This window comes from Danio rerio, chromosome 10 (assembly GCF_049306965.1).
Source record: "Danio rerio strain Tuebingen ecotype United States chromosome 10, GRCz12tu, whole genome shotgun sequence".
In the NCBI taxonomy this organism is placed as follows: domain Eukaryota; kingdom Metazoa; phylum Chordata; class Actinopteri; order Cypriniformes; family Danionidae; genus Danio; species Danio rerio.
The window spans coordinates 24,904,317-24,928,249 of NC_133185.1; the positions used below are offsets into that span (position 1 = coordinate 24,904,317).

Sequence of the window (23,933 nt, forward strand, 5' to 3'; positions counted from 1 at the left end):
CAACACTTTGAAGATACAATTGCAGGTCATTCACTAATAATTGTGCATCAGTAGTCTTTTTGTGTGACAATGTTTTAGCTTAATAGGTTTGTAAACATTTATTTGAATAGTTTCATAATGATGATATGTAATAAAGACTTAAAGGATTAGTTAACCCAAAAAATGAAAACTGTTAATTGTTTGATTAAGTAAAATTGTTGATTTTTGCAAAACAAAATAAGTTGAAGGTGCAGTAGGTGATTGTCTTCAGAAATGTTTTTTGCTGTGCTGGTTGAAAGTCTCTTCAGATTCCAATAGTATTGATTAAAGTGAATGATCTAAATGTATTTATATGTATTTTTATATTCTATGTAAGGCTTAAGACTAAAAAAATTATCATCCAATTAAATATTATCGGGCCAGCATCTCCCATAATTCCGATAAGTAGCCCAAACTGTCTGTCAACAAATCTACATATGGGCTTTTGCACATCTCTGTTCATGCAGAATCCGTTATTTGCGCATGCACGTATGGATGCGTGCCGTGTGTTCATGTACACAAGAGACATGAAATCACAGCGCTAAAATCAAATACAGAATCTCAACTTTAAAAATCCTGAATCAATATTGAAGTTACTTTGCACGCTGGAGGAATTACGACACCATGACTGAAGTATTTCTTTTTGACAGGTAATGTTATGTTTTAAAACTATTTTAGTAATGCAAAGCTTATATAGATGTTGTTGTTATGAATAGGTTATATTCACAGAAGTGTTGTTCTGTTGTATGTTATTCAAGTGACTATTTTCAGTTTCATAAGGGAACTTTTACAGCATCGATAAAGTAGATTTTTATTTAATTTAACAACAAAACATCAGTTAATATTGTCATTCCGCCTAGCCTGCTTTACTGAACTGAAGTTGGTTTTATGTTCACATCACATTGGTTCATTTTTGAACACTGACAGCCTGTGATGTGCTCCCTATATTGTTTACAATGCTACTCTGAATATTCGCTCTGAAATAGCGTGTTAGAATGTCTTAGTAATAAGTGTAATTTCTGCACGCAACCGGCCAACCATTAACTACATTTCTAACTAGCGAATGACGAACTAATCGGTTGTCTGCTGTTGTGCGCTTGTTTCAGGAGGCATGGCTTTGGACGACAGGGGTGGGACTGTGTTTCGAAGATATTATGCTAACTGGTTAGCATTTTGGCAGATCACCTACTGCACCTTTAATTTAGCTCTCTAATTCTCTACAGACAGCAACAGCCCCGAGACCTTCAATGTCCAGAAAAGCAACCAAAAACATTCCATGATTTCAGCGGTTCAACAGTATGAAGCTCCAAGAACAGTTTTGTGTGGCAATCAACTGTAACAACAATTCGGTCCACAAATATCTTCAGGGTGCACGTTTATTAAGGGCAATACCACACTTGTGTGTGTATTTTTGTGTATGATTAGGGTTGAACCACTGAAACCACATGGAATGTTTTGGTATTTGGTTTATGATATTTTTGGTTCTGTTTCTGGACTTTGAACATCTTGGAAATTTCTAATAAAGATTAATTGAAATTGGTTAAAAATTCATGCCCAAATATAGATTTACAGGAATAAAAAATATGTCTGTTTGAATATTTCTATTATGCTAATCAAATGTTTCTAATTGCTATTTGGAGTCTCCTACAAAAGACCTGCATCTATCCAAGGTTAAACTCAACTACTTTGCCTTGATTGGTCAGATAGTCCAGTCTGTTTCAAAAAGTAATTCCCCATTTCCATATCTGAATTCAGCCTTTCTTCAGCACTTGTAAACACATTGGTATGGAATCTAATGATGGTATTACATATCAATTTCACCCTCATCTGTTTAAAGTGCATATAAAGTGATTCTTCAAAGCAGAAAACAGCATCTTCTCAGCATGTTGACACACAACAAAGCTAGGACTATAGCTAAAACTACAGTATGTTAGGGTCGAAGTACAGGAGATGTTGTTCATGGTTAGCCAAAGAAAACCATAGCCATGTGCAAATTTATTGCAAACCAATGCAAGTTTGTACATGAAATAAATTTATGGTCGCACTGCACTTTTTGAACCATAGACTTCCAATCTAACGAATCCGAATGTGCCAGATCGTGAATGCAATCTTGTTGCTGCATTCCAAAGATCAAGCTTGGTGAACTCTGACCTATGAATGGACATCAGGAAACAATAACTACAATTAATCTTTGATTTTTAGCTCCATAAACAAACTGTAAAAATGATAATATCCAAAAAGAATAATAAGGGTGTTTTTAGTCTACTTGGCATAAGCTATTTTGCTTAGTATTTGTCATTAGCTTAGCAATATGCTAACACACATTAAAAATCTGTCACTTGATTTTCCACTACATTTAAGCATCTATGTAGGCAGAACTATTGTCTCTTCTTTATCACCCACATTTACTTGAACATCCTTGATTTTCAAATAGCTGCTGTCAAGGAGTTTTGTTTATGTGTCCAAACTGTCATTTTGGGAAAAAGAAATCATGAAAACCTCCCGCTTTCATTGTCTTTTGCTGATTTGATTCGAGCTTTGGTGCAAAGCAGGACTTGACAATTACTTTTATGTGTTTGGTTTATGTTAAACTGACTCCCGGTGCCCATCTTGATTTCAAGGGTGTCTGATGAGATGTGCAGAGTGTTAATCAGCCTCTGATTGTTGGGTCACTGATTAAAAAGACTCTTAACGACCCCAGTTCATCAGCACATTACGCACATCAGAAGAGCCGATTCAATAATTAGCCTTGGATTTTTGCGTGGTAGAGTAATTGTGACTGTGTATATATTTATTTCTACATGTCTTAAGTGTCATCGGTTTAATAATTTAAAAACAGCACAAACAAAGCGTGATCAGAAACATTTCTACTGCTAATTGGTCGTCTGTTTGTGTTCAGCCACCGCAGTTTCAAACCACAGCAAAATCGGTGAGGTTATTAAAGACCGACCGCAAGACCAGTGTGAAATTCACCTCGATGTGAAACAGCAATACCTGCATAAATAAGATTGAGGGACTGCACAGCGGACTCTGTAGATGATTTGGGGGCTTCTATGAAAAGAAAGCTACGATAAATGTGATCACGGCTGTGAGCTGCTGATAAAATCTTTCACTTTCAAACTACGGATCAGAGAAAATAAATACCACTTCCTTCCTGTCTGGCCCATGGGTGTTCAGAACTGAGCAACTATCAGCTAAAAATACACAACAGGAACTACAAGGCTTGGTTTGCTGACCTGAAACACTCTTTCGTGATTTCAGGTTTCTGCATCTGATGCTGTTCGCTTTGCTGTTTTTGAAATATATACACCATTTCAATGTGGTCATGTCATTGGCCCATGAACATTTTCTGCGTGTTATCAAACTTATTTAATAAAAAGAGCCATATCGATAATAACTTAATGTTGAAACAGCTATCATAACATTGTTAATCGATATGTGGATTTTTTGGAAGCTATAGAAATTAAAAATGTGAAACAGGAAATACCTTGGGACCATTGTTTTTGTTTACAGTCCTCAAACTGGTCTATAATCTACACTTTCTATTTTAGTGCACTATGAAAGAGTGCATAGTATGCAAATGTTGTGTATGCATGAAACTAGCATATGAGCTATTACATTTGACTGAATATGTACTATTAAACAGCACTAAATAAGCAACAATGTATCCCCCAATGCAATTTACCTTGCAGTTCTAATGAAGTGAAAGCTTTTACTTTCTGTGTTGAGGAATTATTTAAAACACAATTTCAAATATTATACCCTAGACCACAAAACCATAAGCGTCAAACTTAGAAAACTGACATTTATACATAACCTGAAATCTGAATTTCATAAATTAATTGCAATGATTTATTGTTTGTTAGACAATATTTAGTTGAGATACATCTATTTAAAATCTTAAATCCCAGAGTTTAAAAATAAAAAAGTTCTTAGCAACATTACTGATAAAAAATGAGTATTGATATATTAAAAAAGATATTTACTAGATATCTTCATGGAAAATTATCTTTACTTAATATTTAAATAATTTGTGGTAAAACAAAACAACCCAACTATGTATTTTTGGTTATAGCAAATATTATATAAATATTATATATTATTTTATTATTTATAAACTATGTTTAAACTATATATTTTTAAATATTTGTTCACAACTATAAATATTAGGGGTGAGGCAGTGGCGGAATAAGTAGGGCTGACGCCTCACAGCAAAAAGGTCGCTGGGTCGAACCTCGGCTCAGTTGGCGTTTCTGTGTGGAGTTTGCATGTTCTCCCTGCCTTTGCGTGGGTTTCCTCCGGGTGCTCCGGTTTCCCCCAGTCCAAAGACATGCGGTACAGGTGAATTGGGTAGGCTAAATTGTCCGTAGTGTATGAGTGTGTGTGTGAATGTGTGTGTAGATGTTTCCCAGAGATGGGTTGGGGCTGGAAGGGCATCCTCTGCGTAAAAACTTGCTAGATAAGTTGGCGGTTTATTCCACTGTGGCGACCCCGGATTCATAAAGGGACTAAGGCCACAAGAAATGATAAATATAAATATTTGTTTTTTTTTTTACTATACATTACAGCAGTGTTTCTCAAATTTTTTTCACCAGGTACCACCTTAGAAAAAATTGTCTCTCCAAGTATCTCCATAATGACTGGTATTGAAATACATAGTAGGCCTAATTAAGCAGCTACAGCTCTGCACAGTTTACAAACGTGACAGATTAATTCTTATTATTATGAATGTTTATTATTGTCAGCCACTTTAAACATAATAAATAGTTTGAACAATAAAACACTTTCAGGTGAAAAAAAAAGATAAAACAACAGTGTTTAAATTAAAATGTGCTATTATGTAGGTGATAAATACAGGTTATACACTCATTATACAACATTCATATAACTCTGTTTGATCAATTTTTAAATATATGTTGCATGTATATAGAAAACTGCTGTACTTAAATGTAAACTATTATTATAAATAATAATTCTGGCCATCCCAGGTGCCCTGGTAAATGCTTCAAGGTACGATTTATTATATATGCAAGTTTATTTATTAAGAGTGGTAATCCCGAAAAAAAGACGTTATTCTCTTTGTGCAACCGAACCAACGCTAATAAAAGCAATGTACCCGCACGCCCCACGCATGTACGCACGAACGCACCTCTCCTGCTTGATGCTGAAATGCTGCTTTGCAGGTTACAGTAAGTCCCGTTTGTGAACATGAACGCCGAAAATATAGCCACGCTGCTCATGCTCATCTTATTATTATGAATAAAAAATGGCGGGCCAGCCCAGGTAGGCCCCACGCGGGTGGATTTAGGGCACGTGCCCCAGTAAATGCTTTGAGATACTATTTACTTTATATGCAAGTGTATTTATTAAGAGTGGTAATCCCGAAATAAAGATTTTATTCTCTATAAGCAAGCGCAAAAAAATTGTCTCTCCAAGTACCACCATAATGACTGGTGTTGAAATACATAGGAGGCCTATTTAAGCGGCTACAGCTCTGCACAGTTCACAAACGTGGCAGATTAATTCTTATTATTTTTAATATTTATTATTGTCAGCCACTTTAAACATAATAAGTAGTTTGAACAATAACACACTTACAGGTAAAAAAAAAAGATAAATGAAACGTCAACGTTTAAATTAAAGTGTGATTTTAAAAGTTAATTAAAAATGGCACTGTTCTTAAAAAGTAAAAAGGAAACTGCTGCACTTAAATGTTAAGTATTATCATAAAGTAGCCTATTCATCAAAACCTGCTAATGTTTCTTGGACCTCATAAATACAGGTTATACCATATGCCAATATTCATAAATAACTCTGTTTGATACATTTTTAAATATATGTTGCATGTATTTATGACTTATCTGTATATCTTTGAAATCTAAACGTTAACTTGTTTTTTAAATATATGAATTGAATTTACATATTTAAATTAGAAATTAGATCTGCTCACTGCTCGTTAGAGTAGGCTATGTGTGTCAGAGAAGCAAGTGATTAAACTATACCTGTCAACATTGGGATATAAAAATACGAGATACACCCCCAACAACTGTTACAAGTGTGGGGAGGAAAATAACCTCAAATGATAGAACAAATAACAAACATTAGAAAAATGAAAATAAAAAGTTTAGCCTATTAAACTTTATTTCCTGATCACATTGTTGTTATGGTAGGCGTCAAAGGGTTAAAAGTGTGTTCATTTTTTTTTTTCTTGAATTTTTCAGCGATTCCTCTGGGTACCACTTGAAGTAAGCCTGCGTACCACTTGTGGTACCTGTACCACAGTTTGAGAACCACTGCATTGCAGCATTAAATATATATTCAGTTTTTCTAAATTCATATTCATTTTGTTGTTGTTGTTGTTGTTGTTTTTAGATTTTTCATTAAATGTATTGTGTGTGTACATGTAATGATTTATTAAATCAAAGATTCTTATATTGTCTTGTATGACATACCTGTACACTCATTTTATTGCTTACATCAATCATTCAATCTATTCAACCAGTGACATAAACTCTTGAAAGAATTACACATAAATTACACATTTACACAAACTAAAACAAACCTTAGTAGCACAGGGTATTTTTAACCGCTATCAAGCATTGTGCAGAACTGAAGCCACATTTTCAAAGCTGTTCACACAGTGTGCATTACCAACATGACTTTTGACAAAACAGTTCAGCTCACCTCTGAAACTCATGCAGACCAACACAATAGATCATATACAGCTCAAAGTAAGCTTGTCTCACCAAACCACTGAGAACAATTCTCATTCAGAAAACATTTCATAATGCACTGACCTAAAAACACTAACAGCACGGAGCATTGCAGAAAAGAACTCCTTTTAATTTTGAATTTCGAATGAATTGTTTCCTATTTCAGTATGTAATTTAACTTTTTACCTTTTTACTGTCTTGAATGTGCTAAAGAATGTGTGATACGATTTTTGTGATAAGATTTACATTGCATGTGACAATTGTAGGTTTAAATTTTTCAAAACCTTTCCTAAACTGCAAGTCAGAGAGGCAAGCTATGGATCGCACAACAAAACAATATCTGTAATGTATTTTAATTCACTTCGAAATGTTAGTACATGTGAAAATGTAGACATTATATTGTACTCATATAATTTGCATACTCTGTTCTCTATGCAATCCCACTGTCAGTGTCATAATCTAGCTATCACTCTTCTTTCCCTACCAACCTGTATTACCATATTTTATAAATATTTCCTTACAAAATGATTTGTAAGCTATCCTTTTTTACAAAACAAATAATAAATAATAAATAAAATAATAAATAAATAATAAATAATAAATAAAAAATATATAATGGCACTAAAGTAGGAATCCTGAGCAGGCTTTCAGCTAAAAATCTGGTCAATTTGTAATGATTGTCATTTTGTGGAAAGAGTTTCTATATTTTAAAATAATATGGCAAAAATGAATGAATTTTGCAATTTAGAATTTTAGATGTTGTTAGCATGTGGAAAAAAGTGTTGAAAATGTTGCTTGAAGAGTGTGACTGAGAATAGTGTTTTAAACAATGTGTTTGTTGCATGCATTTATTATTGCATGTGTTTTAGCACGAGAAATGGTTCACAGTTTGTTCTGCATTTAGACTATTGTGTGAACAGTTTTAAACTTGTGGTTTCAGTACTGCACGATACTTGATAGCGCTTGAAAAAAAATACAAACAAAAAGAGATCCTTCAAAAGTGAGAAAATCCTTCTTTCCTCTCTGATGAGTTTTTCTCCCCCTTGCAGAGGTCATTTGAACAAGTTTGGTCTCCACCTGCTTCCAGGTTATTTTTCTTAAACGTCAAGCTTCTATAAAAATCATCATCCACCAAACATTCTTCCTCATCCAATCAAATCGATCAGGATGTGGCTGCAATCCAATCATCCCTGAGCTGCAGCAGCTCTGACCTCCAGCATCTTTAAAGTGCTGGTCAATCAAATGTTTTCCAAGGCTTGGTTGTATTTATAGTGCACTTGTTTTTTTTTTTTGTTTTTTTTGTTTTTTTAAACAAAATTTTTTTTTCATATATTTTACCTTTATTCTACACCCCTAGTTTACCTAAACAAGTTTTTGACTTTCTGCTTTTATAAAGCGCTGGTCAGCTAGACTTCCTATGTGATGTTTTCAGGAAATGCCATTTGTGGGGGTGGGGTATATGTACATTTTAATTGTGGTTCATATACCTGCCTTTTGTTTACAGTTTTTCCCAGTGGCTTTGGTGCATTTCTCACAACATTATTTACATTTGCACAACAGTTAATTCATTTCTCAAAACATTTAGTACAAACTGCAAAACCTAGTTAATAACCTGCAAAAGCATGTCACTTGCTCATAATGGACAGCTCATTTCTCAAAATCAAGTATTCATGCCAATGAAAGTGTCAGTGTCATCAAGATGAAAAGTCCTGACACCATTGAACATGAACAAGGTAGTCAAATGGCTTTGTCATGTTTTCATTATGACGGTTTACTCTGTTTACATTTTTTTTCTAATGCAAAAAAGTAAAATGCTCAAGACAAAACTATATACTATTTGCACAGGCATTTGAAAACTACAGTAAAGTTAGTTATCACTGCATTTAGTGAGGTATCTGAGTACAAGATACTGAATATGTATGTTTCACATTTTTACTGCCTTTGCTCTTTGCAATTCTAATTTGTTCACAGCATTGTATGAAAGAATAAATACACCCTTATTTTCAACAAACATAAACTTCCTTTGGGTAGAGCTGTGCACAACTGTAAACAATACTGCAGTACATATTGGAACTGAACCTACAACATACACAGGTCTGTAAATCATTCATCAAATTGTTCATTTTAGAAGACATTTTCAGGATTTTTAAAAAAGTTTTATAAAAATTTGCTTGACAGATTTTGACAACTAGTTCAACGTTTTTGTATATAATGACTCAAGTAATGAAATGAGGACGGTTAGTTTCATATGGAATGACTATTCAGCATTCACAAGTTTAGTTAATTTTGACTGACATGACAGAAGCAAATGTTAATGTTATACAACAGCAGTGAGTTTTATGAAAGCAGTTAATGCATGTCCAAAAGCATTTGCAATTTTTTGGAAATGAATAAGAAACTGCTAATATGATGTGGACAAATGACTAATTGCTTTGAGAAATGCAATTGTAAATAGTGTTGTGATAAATGCACCAAAGCCACAGAGTAAAACTTTAATAGGCATTAAAATTCTTCGGCTTAGTCCCCTGTGCGTTCACACCAAAGGTTGTGAGAGCTTCAAAGTCAACAACGTCAACCCTGTCAACAACGATGTCTACCTTCACAGCTCTACCGGCTAGAGCATCAAAATTCAATACATTGATCTCATATTTAAAGTGGCTGTTGCAGCATATCAGCAAATCACCTACATTCATTCATTCATTTTCTTTTCGGCTTAGTCTCTTTATTAATGCGGAGTCACCACAGCGGAATGAACCGCCAACTTATCTAGCACATTTTTACCCAGCGGATTCTCTTCCAGCCGCAACCCATCTCTTAGAAACATCTACACATACATGCACTACAGACAATTTAGCCTTCCCAATTCACCTGTACCACATGTCTTTGGACTGTGGGGGAAACAGGAGCACCCGGACGAAACCCACTCAAACGCAGGGAGAACATGCAAACTCCACACAACTCCACAAATGCCAACTGAGCCAAGGTTCAAACCAGCGACCCAGCAACCTTCTTGCTGTGAGGCGACAGCAATACCTACTGCGCCACTACGTCTCCCAAATCAATTACATTTCCGCATAAAACATGCTTTATTGCGTAAAAATGTTGCACGCTTTTTATAAAAAAAATGTAACTTTGGAAGATTAAGTTGTTGTGTATGCTGTGGCTTTGCTCCACTTATCCAATATGTGTCCATATATCTGAAATATTTTGAAGAGGTAATAAAGTTTTGTTTTGTCATTATAGTTAGAGTGAGAGTCCCACTTTTTATAAGAAAAAAACATATATAACATTAATGCAGATCAACTCGCCAGTACGCTCCTTTTTCATGTATGTCACTAAGAATACATCGTAAATAATTGAAAATTAGGCAACCGCAATATTAAAACCCTTGGAAACAAATGCGGTTGGACCCAAAGTTCACAGGACAGTGTTCTCTGGAATCCTCTCAAGTGGTGGATTTTTACATTCCGATCCGCTTGTTAAGTGTGACGTCACGCGAAGCGGCTTCTGGGTCCAAGCGCTCTATTCAACTGTATGGGGAGACTCATGAAATGGTAATAATAAATATTTACAAAGCGATTTAATACTTTCGAAAATCACAGTTGCAATATATATGTCCATGCCAAATATCCAATGGCCAGAAAGTAATTCATTTTTTTATAAATTGTTAAAATTTTGGTATTTGTGATGCAGCAAGCCCAGAGATTGTTGTGTACACTGTGACTTTATTTAAAAAATTAACTTTAATGTATTATATGAATAAAAAGTAATCAAAAACGAATAATTTCTCAACCCAAATGAGTGGCATCTGGACCCGGAAACAGTATTACATACGTCACCAACACGTCACCACTTAAAAAGTGGATTACTTGCCGACAAACCGCGTCATAGCTCATTACCAAAAAGTTGACTTGATTTGAACCTTCCTCGACGTCCACACTGCTTCTCACTGCTTATTGCCACCGGCTACCATTGAAATATAATGATTCTGATGACTTTTAACACTCTTTGTGCATTTGGCGGGTAGAACATGCAAACTCCACACAGAAATGCCAACTAATCTCACAATAAACCATAAGTATTTTAGATTTTGTCAGTTTAGTGGCTAATTAGGAGTTCAGTCGTACAAAAATGTATGATTTTAAAAAGGAGGCGTGGCACCAAAACTCGCCCCTAAACCCAACCGTCATTGTGATTAGCAAATCTTACTAAATTGTATGAATTAGATTGTAAAAATTAATACGAATTAGCCGTTACGAATTACCGCAAGATTGTGTTGGAAATGCACACTGGCCAAGCCGGGACTTGAACCAGCAACCTTCTTCCTGTGACGTGACTGTGCTAACCACTGAGCCACCTTGCCGCCTGACATTAAAAATGAATACTCTGAAAGAAAAAATATCCTTTAGCATTCGATTTTGAGCATAATATAATTTGGGAATATTGTTTATAATCAAACGGCAACATTACACACTAACTCAAGTTAAAAAAAAGAACGAGAGAAATTATAATGAAGGGCTGCTTTAAAGTCACCATCACTCAACTGAAGAGACTGGGAAGCATTTCAGGTCAGTTTGACAACTAGATTAGTCTATTCCTTTCAGAGATCGCTTAATCTGTACGTTATGTCTGAATAATTGCTATTTTATGGAATGTACATTGGAGAAAATGAAATATAAGCGGCATTAAGAAACAGTTAAGAGAAGGATGATGAACATAATCATTTCATGTTCTGCCAAGTCTGGCGATTTGCTCATAATTAAAAGCTATTTGCTCAGTCCTTAAGCAAGGACACTGGAATTTGAGACTATGTTCAGAATGGCATATAATACTCCAATAATTTCTAGCATATTCAGAATGGAAATGTTTTGTATGAATTACTATCGAATGAATGGTCTAAATGTGTGCATGTGTAAAACTATAACTATGTGTGATAATACATGACATTTTATATATTACATCATTTAATTAATACATTTTCTGCATTTATTTAATATTATTGTATTATTATTGTCTTTATAATAAAGTACAATAGATAGATAGATAGATAGATAGATAGATAGACAGACAGACAGACAGACAGACAGACAGACAGAAGACAGACAGACAGACAGACAGACAGACAGACAGACAGACAGACAGACAGACAGACAGAAGACAGACAGACAGACAGACAGACAGACAGACAGACAGACAGACAGACAGACAGATAGATAGATAGATAGATAGATAGATAGATAGATAGATAGATAGATAGATAGATAGATAGAGAGATAGATAGATAGATAGATAGATAGATAGATAGATAGATAGATAGATAGATAGATAGATAGATAGATAGATAGATAGATAGATAGATAGATAGATAGATAGATAGATAGATAGATAGATAGATAGAAGGATAATGTGACACTAAAGACTGAAGTAATGATGCTGAAAATTCAACTTTACCACTAGTATAAATGACGAGGACATTTCTACAAAAATAAATTTGTAATAAGATTACAAAATATTATAGGTTTTGATATTTCTGCTCAAATATATTTTCAAGTAGATTTTAATCTCATTTTTGGCAGAGAAGAAGTCCATATCTGCCAGTTATTTGTGATGGCATGGCATGCAGCAAAATGAGGATGTGATGCGTCATGTCTTAGACTAAAATAGAAACATCTTCAAGTACACAAAGTACTGGTTTACAGTCAGACAAGTTTTATTCACCTCTCTTCCTCTCACTCTTGCTCATCTTCTTTGTCAGTCTCTCTGCAAGTGCTGCTAGAAGCATTTGCAGAACACAACCAGAGCCCTTTATGACTCTTGATTTTCAACTTGAACTGATAAAAAGCAAGCCCTATTTTTGTGTGTGCTGCTCTTTTTCATCCAAAATTAGTCAGATATGTCAGACAGTGACACCCAAGTGTGAGCATAATATAAAGCTAGTATTTCTTTAATTTAATAACAAAATTGCAATTAATTTTGAAAGGAATATGTGTTGTTTGTCTGAGCAAAAGTCGTAATTGCTAGAAGCTATAGTAACTACAAAGCTAGGCAACTTGTTTGTTAGCTAATTGTAAAATAGTCTTTATAATATTGCATCTCACAGCAATTCGTAAATTTTTGATTTAGTGGCTAATTAGTACAAATTCCTAGGATATCATTTGCACAATTGTATACGATTTGCTTATTCCCCAATGACAGTTGAGTTTAGGGTTGAAAATCACACATTTTCGTAGGACTGAACTTGTGAGATCATGCTGGATATTTTGAAGGGCCAGGTCCTTTTTTGAACAATTTTATGATGGTTTGCTTTGGTATTCATTGACAGTTAAACTGAGTATAGTAAATAGTATATCAGTATATATAAACAAACCAATACAGTATTAACTGTAAAAGCTTAGCTAATTTGTGTGTCTATATTTTTACAACAATGAGTAATTTTATTTGATTACAGTTTTAAGTATTTTTAGGGGGGATTGTGATTTGCTCAATTACAGATTAAACTGATATAAAAAAAATTATTTGCATACATTTCTGGAAAATAAAACAGTAGTTTTTATTTAAACTTAAAAAGTACTTGTATGATCTTCTTTCATCTTATGCACATAAATGGACTCTCAAATATGTGCTTGACATGCAAAAAACAATGATGTTTGTTTTCGCATATATCACTGCACATTTTAGCTTCAGTTAAATCTTTAAGGAAATAAATTTCTGTTGCTGTTTTATAGCTTGTTATGTAAATTTTGCCATCTTTTATCTTTTAATTGAAATGCACAAGATGAGTGCATGTTAAATCTGTTGTGAGCTCCACTGTAAAATAGATATTATTAGACCTGTTGATTTTAAAGCGATTAGTTGACTTTACTTTTAAAAAGTGAGTAAACATTTTGCCCTAACTAAGTAAATGATATGCATAATTATAAAAAAACAGTAAGTTACAATGGGTTTAGTCACTTTTTAAAGTAAAGTCAACTCATCACTTTTAAGGCAACAGGTTTGCTCACTTTTTTAAAGTAAAGAAACAAATTGCTTTTTACAGTGATTTTAACAAAAATCTTTTTACTCTTGTTTTATTATTCTTGCTAGGTTACTTTTACTTTTTAAAACTTAAAACTAGCAGTACCGAGGCAGTCATTTTGATCACTTTTTTTTTTCATTTCATACCGTTACTAATATATAAAACATAATTATACTACCATGCCTTTTTATAAATATGTGTATATTTTACTCAAATTTCTGGTAACAAAAAATACTTTCTGATAGCAAAACATTACTTAATATCTATTTTAAAAACAACATTTTAATTGCTTTGCTTTCCCGCTTAACAGACAAACCCACCTTTGAGGGTGGTTTAGTAATTATAGGCTATATATTACAAAAAGATCATAGTTTTTGGATAATAACTGTAGAAACTCCAAAAGTTTCCAGCAGACACAAAACTTCACAAGATGTTAATATTAGGTTAGATTTAGGTTGCTGACGTTGATATTTTGTTGATTTTAGGTTGTATTATTGGAAAGTGACCAAAATTCAACGTCGAGCAAATTCTTAAAAACATACGTCATAGTGAGGTCAAATACAGACATTTATATTTACAGACAGAAATTTTGAGGTTTTTGGGTGTGTTGGAAAGTAACCAAAATGCAATGTCTGTCCATTGTTGGACATTGATGTTGGCCTGATGTTGGGTTCTGATGTCAGCTCGATTTTCTTTTCCAAACAAGATGCAATGTCCCACAAGGTTGGAGTACAATGTCAATCTGACATCATGTTGACGTCCAGTGCCTGCTGGGTTAATTCTAAAACCTAAGAAGCTAAGAATGTAAAAATACTTTGAATGTAAATATGCAGCCTGATCTCATGAGAAAACGTAAGTATTTTACGTTTTGTCAGTTTAGTGGCTAATTTGTACGAATTTGTATGAGTTCAGTCGACGAAAATGTAAAATTTTAAAAAGAACCTAACCCCACCCCTAACTGTCATTGGGTGATGAACAAATTGTACTAAATTGTACGGTTTAGATTGTACGAATTCATCCGAATTAGTCATTAAATCAAAAAGTTATGAATTGCAGTGAGATTGCGTTGAAATATGACGTGACAAAAAATTCTAATCAGTACAGTCTTTTATTAACAGTTAGATTGAACAACTATAATGGCCATTCTAGTTGTAATAGAATTCTGGTAGTTCCAGTATAATTTCAAGCTGTACTTTTTTACTTTTACCCAACATTTGTTTGGCTGGAATTTTACTCTCAGTATGTGTACTTTCACTTTTAAGTAGCATTTTGAAGTACTTTTTACACTCGGCAACTGACGATATGTCAACCATTCGATGGCAGAGTGATCAAATGCAGCATCTAACTGTATCCACAGAGTTATGCAGCAAAAACTTAATAGTGATGCCTGCCTTAGAGCGAGCACCACAAAAGAAGTGTCCTGTTGTCAATGATACTCAAGAGCCAATAGAAATCTTGAGGTAGATGAAAAGGAAGAAGCAGGAAGTCAATACCAAGTGGCCTTGGGTGAATTTGAGGACAGCTTGCATCCCTCTGCTTCATTTCATTTGTCGTCTCCCCTGAATGAGCTCTCTATACATACACCTGAAAACAGTGTCCCCTCTTTCCTGTCCTTTAATGGAATCAAGGTTGGCCACCTGTGGCCCAAATGGGCAATTTGACTCAGGCCTGAGGTTTCGCTTGAAAAAGAGGCTGTTCGTCCTTGCAATAGGACAACCTAAAATAGCTTCACTCCCTCTCCTTTCTGTCCCTCCAACAGATGCTTTAAAGAGCTGTCCTGCTATATGAAATAATAGGCTGGAGAGATAATAAAACTGTGTTCGAAATTAAAGTTATTACATTAGTCACATATTTTTAAAAGGTGGTTTACTTTAAAGGGGTTTTAATTTCAAAAAATCATTGAAACACATACAATGCATATAATAAAATATGTATAAAAATCTTAATAGCATAAATGGATAACCAAACTGTTATTTTAATGTTGGGGGTAAAATAGTCTTTTTTTTAATCATTATGGCCCTACATGCATGTGGTTGGGGATAAATTTAGAGGAAAGTCATGAAAATGTTTGCTTTGCTGAAAATGAATTGAATGGGCATCCATATCATCCTGAAAAATATTATTACCGCCATCTTGCTGACAACATCTGGGCTACATTCCAGTCCAATTTCCTCACGCCCTTCAAACGCTTACTCCTCTCTGTCTAGTTTCCTCAGATGAACGTCATTGATTATGTTACACAAGTGTCCACTACAGACAGAACATCTGAATTGGTTTAAATGAAGGTCTTGAGCACTTGGGAACCACACTGTTGTGACTTCACTTTCACATTGCATTCTGGGATGTATAGGTGCTGGGGTGGACAATATGAAGTCGACTTGCTCCCTCGGTCAAAATCGACAAATTAAGGGTATGTCCATGTAAGCTTCCCTCATTCATGGATAAAGTGGAACTCACTTCAAAATGGCATTGGGGATTCCCCAAGGGAACAAGGCAAGGAAAGTTCATGAGTGAACTTGAAGGCATCCCTAGTTTTGATATCTCATTTTTGTAACAGAATAATTTAAAATATATATCATTTTATGCAACACTTCTGTCTGGTTATTGAATCTGATTGGCTGACAGTTTGACAAAGTTTTACAAATATTGCAGCTGTTGGACAAAATAATGGACTTTTGAGGCTTTTTTAGGCAAGAATGTAGTTGTTTAGATTGCAATATGCAGTTTATTTATAAGGATAGTGCCTATTTTTTAAATATTTATAATTTCAGAGAGACAGCGCATTAGCATACATGAGCCTGTCATACTGAGCAGAGCAAAGATGTTTGACGCTTTGCCACCAGATGGCGACAGAGACTGTAAAATAAGCCCTTAGAGGTGGAAAACTCATTAAATCATCAATCACTATAAATCATCAAGTCATTACAAAACAGGTAAGTGACTTTCTAAGTTGATCTCTGTCCTTTGTATGTTGTACTGTATTTATATCATAGTTTGGGTCATAGTATTTATACTGTATTTATATCATAGTTTTTGGGGTTAATTATTGTGATACCCCTAGAAATACTGAGAAATATCTTTGTAGACTGATGGCATTTCATGACGCTCAGCTTTGTAATCTTAAAATGTAAGCAAAATCACCTGTTTTGTCATCACTTTAGACATAATGTTAGAGAATCATTCAAATACTAGCTCTTAAGTGACATTGGTGAAGTAGCAATGGTTTCTGCTGTTCTGACGTCAGCTGCAGATGTGAATGAGTGGTGGAAGAAAGTAGTTCCTTGTACAAAAGTATTTTTAGTCTCTCCATGTTTGATTTTCTTTTTTATACACACGATTGTGCCATCGGACTGTTGTATAAATGCCATGTCACATGAGTAGCAGTGCGGTATGGCTGTATATCATCATTGGTGGGAGACTCAGGCACTCCGCCTGCAGCCTCGAGCCAACGCACGCCTCCCATCAGTGCCAATATACAGCCACATTGCACTGCTACTCGTGTGATATTGCTCATAAAAACTCCAATCAATGACTTTCGGCATCAATCGAATGCTCGTTGTCCATGACTAACATACACCATTAGACGGATGACAAAACAGACATTCAAAGCAGAAGCTCCATAAAATGATAAGGAATATAAAACATGTATGTGTTCAACCCCTCCATGTGCTTTTGAAAGCTTCAAAATAAAAGCCACTATCCAACACCATTACACAGCATATAATAGCCAGGATAAAATTATAAACTACTCTGACTATTCATCTGATAGGAAACAGATGGCTTGAGGGTGAGTAAATTATGCTGTATTTTTAGTTTTTAGGTCAACTATTACTTAAAAAGGTCCCACTTTATATTAAGTGTCATTAACTACTATGTACTTACATAAAAAAAATTAATACAATGTACTTACTGTGTTTATAATGTATTTGAGAACACTTGTGGTGCTCTTGAGTTTGGATAGAGGTTGGGTTATGAACAGGTTTGGTGGCATGGGTAGGTTTATGGGTGGGTTAAGGTGTAAGGGATGGTCAACAGTGTATTTACAAATGCAATTACAAAAGTTAATTACAGATGTAACTACATACATGTATTTAATCAAGCAGAAGTACACAGTAAATACATGTATTGACACAATAAGTACACTGTAACAAACTATTAATTTCTATGTAAGTACATATTAGTTAAGGCCACTTAATATAAAGTGGGACCCTTAAAGAATAAGTTAGAAAATGTATAAACTATTTAATAATTACAAATTTTTTCATGACTTATTACAGTGTATTAACAAAGGTAAATGGGTTTAAAAATAATATAAACTTTAGTGAAAATCTCTTTTTTTGCAGTAGTGTGAGTGTGAGAAAATCATCGTACCGTTCTCCGCTGTATCATAGAGCGAATTGTCCTGCATTTCTCTGACATGTGAAGTGCCTGGAGCTTCAGAACAGACGCATCTTTCTCTCTGTGATCTTTGCTCAGCCTCCACATCCTGACAGAAAAAAAAAAACATCTAGAGTGTGACATCTGAATGCATCTATTATGTGCTATGAGCAATTATCAAAATGCTCATCATCATTATGGTAATGTATCTGATGTGACTGAACCTACACGAAAGGCCTGCTGACAGAGACTGCTGATCCAGTCCTTCACCTCTGACTGCAGACCCGCAAACACGTATAGTTTGTCAGAGGTCTCGAGCAGAAAAGCGGCACAGTCTTTCGGACAATCCGCCATGTCGCAGTTGGAAATGCGAATGCATTCTCGCAGGCGGATCACCTGTTTGTAATCGGGTTTTCGTTTGTTGGTGCCCTGTTTGAAGGAGGAGTGTTTGTGCTCATAAAGCTCCAGTCGAGCCACACTGCGCCTGCCCTCCGCCACCAACACACACCACACTTTCCTCCATCTCTGAAAACAACACATACAGACATATATAACAGAGTCAAATATGTGCTACGCTGGTGCTAGTTTTATATACTGTATGGCTATTTATATATATTTTATATATATATGGAACGAGAGAGAGAGAGTAAAGTGAGTTGCATTATGCAGCTAACAAATAATCCAAGCAGTAGTTCTATTTAATAAATTAAGTAATAAATACTTTCAAGGAAATAATTTAACTGAAAATATGTTTTTAAATACGTTTTATTTGCTTTCTTTCTATAGTTTTTGAATATAGCTATCATACATTAATCGTAATTTACATAAAGAAAAATGCATCCCATCATACTGTTATTCAGTGTAACATTATATGGCAAAGTCTTGTCCGGCATATTAAGAAGAAAAATCATTTGATGACACATAAAAGTGAATGAATAAACAGGGTTGCAGTTCATTTTGTGGTAAAAGTTCAATATTTACTGTATTTTTAGTTTTTAATTAAAGTAACATTTGAAAAGTAAAGTAACCATGCCCATCTTTATTTTTATCAAAAATATAAAATTGTACATACCAGCCTGATTTCACGTAGAAACGTAAGTATTTTACGTTTTATTAGTTTAGTAAATACACCACCGTTCAAAAGTTTAGGATCTTTTTTTTCATGTTTTTTATTTATTCATTTTTTTTTAAGAAAATTGTTTTGTTCATCAAGGCAGCTGGCTAGCTAGCAGCTAGCCTTTTGCAACTCTCACATAGTCGCCCACTGAAGCTAAGCAGGGCTGTGCCTGGTCAGTACCTGTATAGGACACCACATGGGAAAGTTAGGTTGCTGCCAGAAGTGGTGTTAGTGAGGCCAGCAGGAAATGCTCAACTTGTGGTCTGTGTGGGTCCTAACACCCCAGTAAAATGAAGGAGACTCTATAATGTTCATTGAGCACCGTCCTTTGGATATTTTCGTTAAAAATCCCAGGATGTCCTTTAAAACAGTGTAGGGGTTTCAGCCCTGGCCTTTTTCCATCATGCCTCCTAACCATCCCCATATCATAATTAGCTTCATCACTCTCTTCTCTTCACCAAGCAGCTGGTGTGTGGTGTGCGGTCTGGTAAGATATGGCTGCCGTTGAGTCATCCAGGTGGATGCTGCACACTGGTGGTGGAATGTGTAGAGCGCTTTGAGTGTCCAGAAAATCGCTATATAATTGTAAATGTAATTAATTAAATGTTAAAAAAAAACTAATTGTTAATTATTTATTAAAAATTTAAATAACTGCTTATTGTATGAAGTTATTTGAAATTAAATTATTTCTCCAGTCATTGCTTTTCTTACTATTACTAATAATAATAATAATAATAATAATAAATGCTAGATTAATTTCTGGAGGATAATGTGACTCAGAAGAACGAAAGCTGAAAAATCGTCTTTAAAATCTTTTGAACATTTATTTCATAGTGAAATAATATTTTACGATTTTATACTGTCTTTATGATTAAATAAATGCAGCCTAGGTGAGCAGGATAAGCTTATTTTAAAGCATTTAAAAATCTTACTGAACCCAAACTTTTGAACGGTATAGTGTGTGTTTCTTTGTTTGACCAGATAAATAACCCATTGAGATCTATATTTCATTTACATGGGTGACCTGGCCAAGAGGTCCACAACACACAAATTAGGAAAATAAATTATAAAAATAAATAAAAGGTAAAGATAATATAAAAATTCACTTTAGTTATTCAGCTATACCACATTACAATATGTTAAAAACACATACATTGAGAAATGGACTGTTGTTGTTGCGAAATGATTTAATTGGGATGAGCTCAGACATTTTTAGTTCAGACTGTATAGAGTATTCCATTCCGGGATGAGTGGGCAACATGAATAAGGGCTCGCTACCCTATTTTAGTTCGAACTTGGGAAACAGGCAAATGATGAGTTTCACTTGAACGTAGGGCATTCTGGCTTTTTGACCTATGAAGTAAACATATGTATAAAGGCACCAGACCCAGAAGAGGGTTGTAGACCAGTGGCAAAAGACCGTAGCTTCGTTTTTTGAGAAAAATGAGTTATTGATATTTTTGGGACAATGAAGACCTTGTTTTTTCAAGAAAATAACATCTTGTCTTAACAGTAACTTCCAAAAGCCCAAGCGAAACCAAGGCAGAGCAACATAAAAGCAGTTAAGCCTCTTTTGGCTTTGTTTTAGTATGCTCCAATTTAGTTGTGATTCTCTGCCTTTGTTCAGCTGCGCATCAATATGAGGTTACTGTGAGCAGGCTGGAGTTACGATATTCTGCCATTGTTTCACTGTCATAATTACTATGAAAAACTAGGCTAATAGTCTAAATAATTTTAAATATTTTTTCTCTATAATTCATATTTTTACTATACAGTCAAGTTAACTGGAATGACAGTGTCAGCATTGTAGCATGATCATAAATAAAATCTGTCCCTTCGCAGTTCATCAAATCATTTCCTACCTTTTCTTGTAACCCAATAAAACCCACTGAAATTAATGTCTACAGAGATGTTTAATCCACAAGAATATTGATCATTATTCCAACCTGCTGGCATTCATGTCAGTCCAGTCAATCTTTAGGCTAGGCTGGGTTATTTTTGTGATAGAATTATTTTTTTTAATGGATTTAAACTGTTATGTTGAGCAGCAATATTGATCATGTGGAAGTTTTTGCATACAATACAAAGGCAGAGGACAGTAACTTTAAAATAGGGGGGAATGGTCAAATTTGAGCTCAAGATTATTTATTGTAGATAAATGTCATCACTAAAACATGTAATTCAATTTTCCAATGTCCTATCTATAACTAAATTGTCTGTGCAACAAAACAAATCTTTGAAATCATTTTTCTCAGTTCATTTTAAACTTTTAGACATTTAGTTATTGCCTATAGCAGGCACACAACCTCATAAGACGTTAATTTTTTGGTTAGATTTAGGTTGTGATGTCAGGTGACTAATACTCAATGTCTAGTCAGCGTCTAAGCACAACGTTATTTTGATGTTCAATAGCGATGTGAAATGACACTAATATTTGGTTGATTTTAGGTTGTGTTTGAAAGTGATGGTTCATCAGGTACGGCAACCAAAATCCAACATCTGATAGACATCATAGAGGTAACGGCCACACGACCTCAAGCTGTAACATCATGTTGATATTTGGTTGATTTTAGGTTCAACCAACCTAATTTTACTTTTTGATTTGGTTGATTTTACTGTACAACATACAGTAAACATCTGTCATCTTCTCATCAGTGACATGCATCTAAACAGTCTCTGGGTCAATGTGTGTAAAGATTTTGGACATCTTCTTGGACACTTTTAATGCTTCCAAACTTTTGCTTTGCTGCAATTATAAATCAGCCATTTCTTGAGTAGTTTATTATGATTCAATTTACCTTCTATGTGACTTCATAGACAAGAAAAAATAAGTACTGACTGCAGGTTGAAGGAAAGTTGTGGAGTAAAATTACCAGTACTGCATTAAAACGTACTCAATGCCAAGTAAAAGTACACATTTTAAAAACTTAGTAAATTACAATTTCTGAGAAAAACTACTCAATTACAGTAATTTGAGTATTTGTAATTATCTACTTTACACCACTGGTCAAATGAAATAAACTTTTCTTCTTTTGAGTCAAACTGATAAAAGAAGAAATTTTATATAAAATAAATTTGTTGAAACCTGATACACTTAATATTAAGTTACAGTAACATTAAAATACATTTGTTGTCTTTTATTTTTGTCAAATCTTGTCTTAAAGTGCGAAGACCTGATGCATTTTAAAAGCAAATTAGATTAGACAGTTATAATTGTGTTTTTTAATGTTAACTTTTTGTGTGCTCTTGTTCTCCATTCCAGTGGCTGCAGCCACACATCTGAGCGTTGCAGTTGTCAGTCCGCTGATGTAAGTACTTCTCCTTTCATTTAACTTACAGAAAAATGTTGCTAAAAACCCCACTTATAAATCTCCAGAAAAGGGCATTGCGCCTCACCTTGCCGAAGCGCTGCTGATGAAAGTAAAGCATCCCTTTTCTCCTGATGTCCTCCTCCATGGCTCCTCCGCTGGGCCTTTCTTTACCTTGTTTTTCTCTTTCTCTACGCTCTCCTTTGATTGCACTCTGCTTTCAGGCTGTCTGAATGACTATGAGATGCATAGCTGTGAATTGCGGACTGACCTTAGGTACATTGTCAGCCATTCTTCCTGTCTAAGATGAAGTCTAAATCTGTCTCTTGGAGAAGTCAGATGAGTGGGTGTGTGTGTGTGTGTGTGTGTATGTGGTGGCGTTGGTTTCCTTCTTTTAAGATTCTTCCTGTTTGACACTATTTAGGTCTGAACTGAAGACCCTGCAAATACGAAACGTTTGAATCTATTCAACATCCTGCTACAGCATCACATCAGAATCACAGATTTGCAGGATAACTTAAGAAATTTACCTTTAGTCACAGTGAATGCTGTGCGAAGCTGTGTTCAGCATATCAGTGAAAATTAGATTAACATGATCTGACGAATTGCATCCTTTTCAGTGGATAGGATCTAAAATTTAACACACTGAGAGTGTTTGTGCATATCAAATTGTGCGTTATATGTATACTTTTGTAACCTTAATTCTGTTTCTCTGTGTAGAACTGCTGTCAGGAATCTGGCCAGTTGGAAATAATCATGTTTAGGCCTCTTTATGTTTTGGTCATGTGTCTAGAGTGCCCCTTTGTGGCCAACAGCTGCTATTACAGCTCATTCACAAATATGGCGTCTTTCAGGCCCTTATATGTGTAGGACGGCAAGCTGATTGATTCCTTAATTCGTATCAGCATTTAACTATAGAGTTTTATGCAATACAGTATTTGATGAAATGTATGTAATTTATAGTCTTATGTTTCACTGGTATATCTTTGAGAAAAATTTAATTATTGGGACAGAAAGTAAAGATCATGTTCCATTAAAATATTTATTACATTTCTGAATTTTAATTGGTTTATTTGGACATCTTTAAATGTTTTTTTTTTCAATGATTAGTTTAATGTCATGAAAAGTCATGACTGCAAATGTTTTTTTCATGTTACACTAATTTATTTAATAGCCAATCTAATCAGCTAACAAAGTTTAATTGGGTGTTTTTAGTCAGGTTGACTGATGTGATGTGAGTTGAGGTGGCCCGAAAAGTTCATTTGTTTTAATAAAAAAAAAAAAAAATAGGTTGCAATATTTATTTATTTTTTACAGTTGTGTTTTGGCCAAATACTGTTTTGAAAAATTGGCTCATACAGTTGAAGTCAGAATTATTAACCTCC

At 34.5% G+C, this 23,933-nt stretch overlaps 1 protein-coding gene across 3 annotated transcripts in view; it reads right to left on the reverse strand.

Moving 5' to 3' along the window:
• dok2l (docking protein 2-like) overlaps positions 1-23,335 on the reverse strand; it is a 31,257-nt gene extending 7,922 nt beyond the window's left edge. Inside the window, exons 1-4 of one of the 3 annotated variants that reach the window (XM_073914624.1) lie at positions 23,079-23,317; positions 22,637-22,988; positions 18,352-18,648; positions 18,118-18,232 (exon numbers count right to left, since the gene is read on the reverse strand). In XM_073914624.1, coding sequence (XP_073770725.1) covers positions 18,118-18,232; positions 18,352-18,648; positions 22,637-22,696 — 472 coding nt within the window. In that variant the 5' untranslated portion in view covers positions 22,697-22,988; positions 23,079-23,317. Of the gene's footprint in view, positions 1-18,117; positions 18,233-18,351; positions 18,649-22,636 lie in introns of all 3 variants that reach the window. The other 2 variants (XM_073914625.1, XM_021472246.3) reach the window with 2 other exon arrangements.
• Positions 23,336-23,933: the final 598 nt, after the last annotated feature.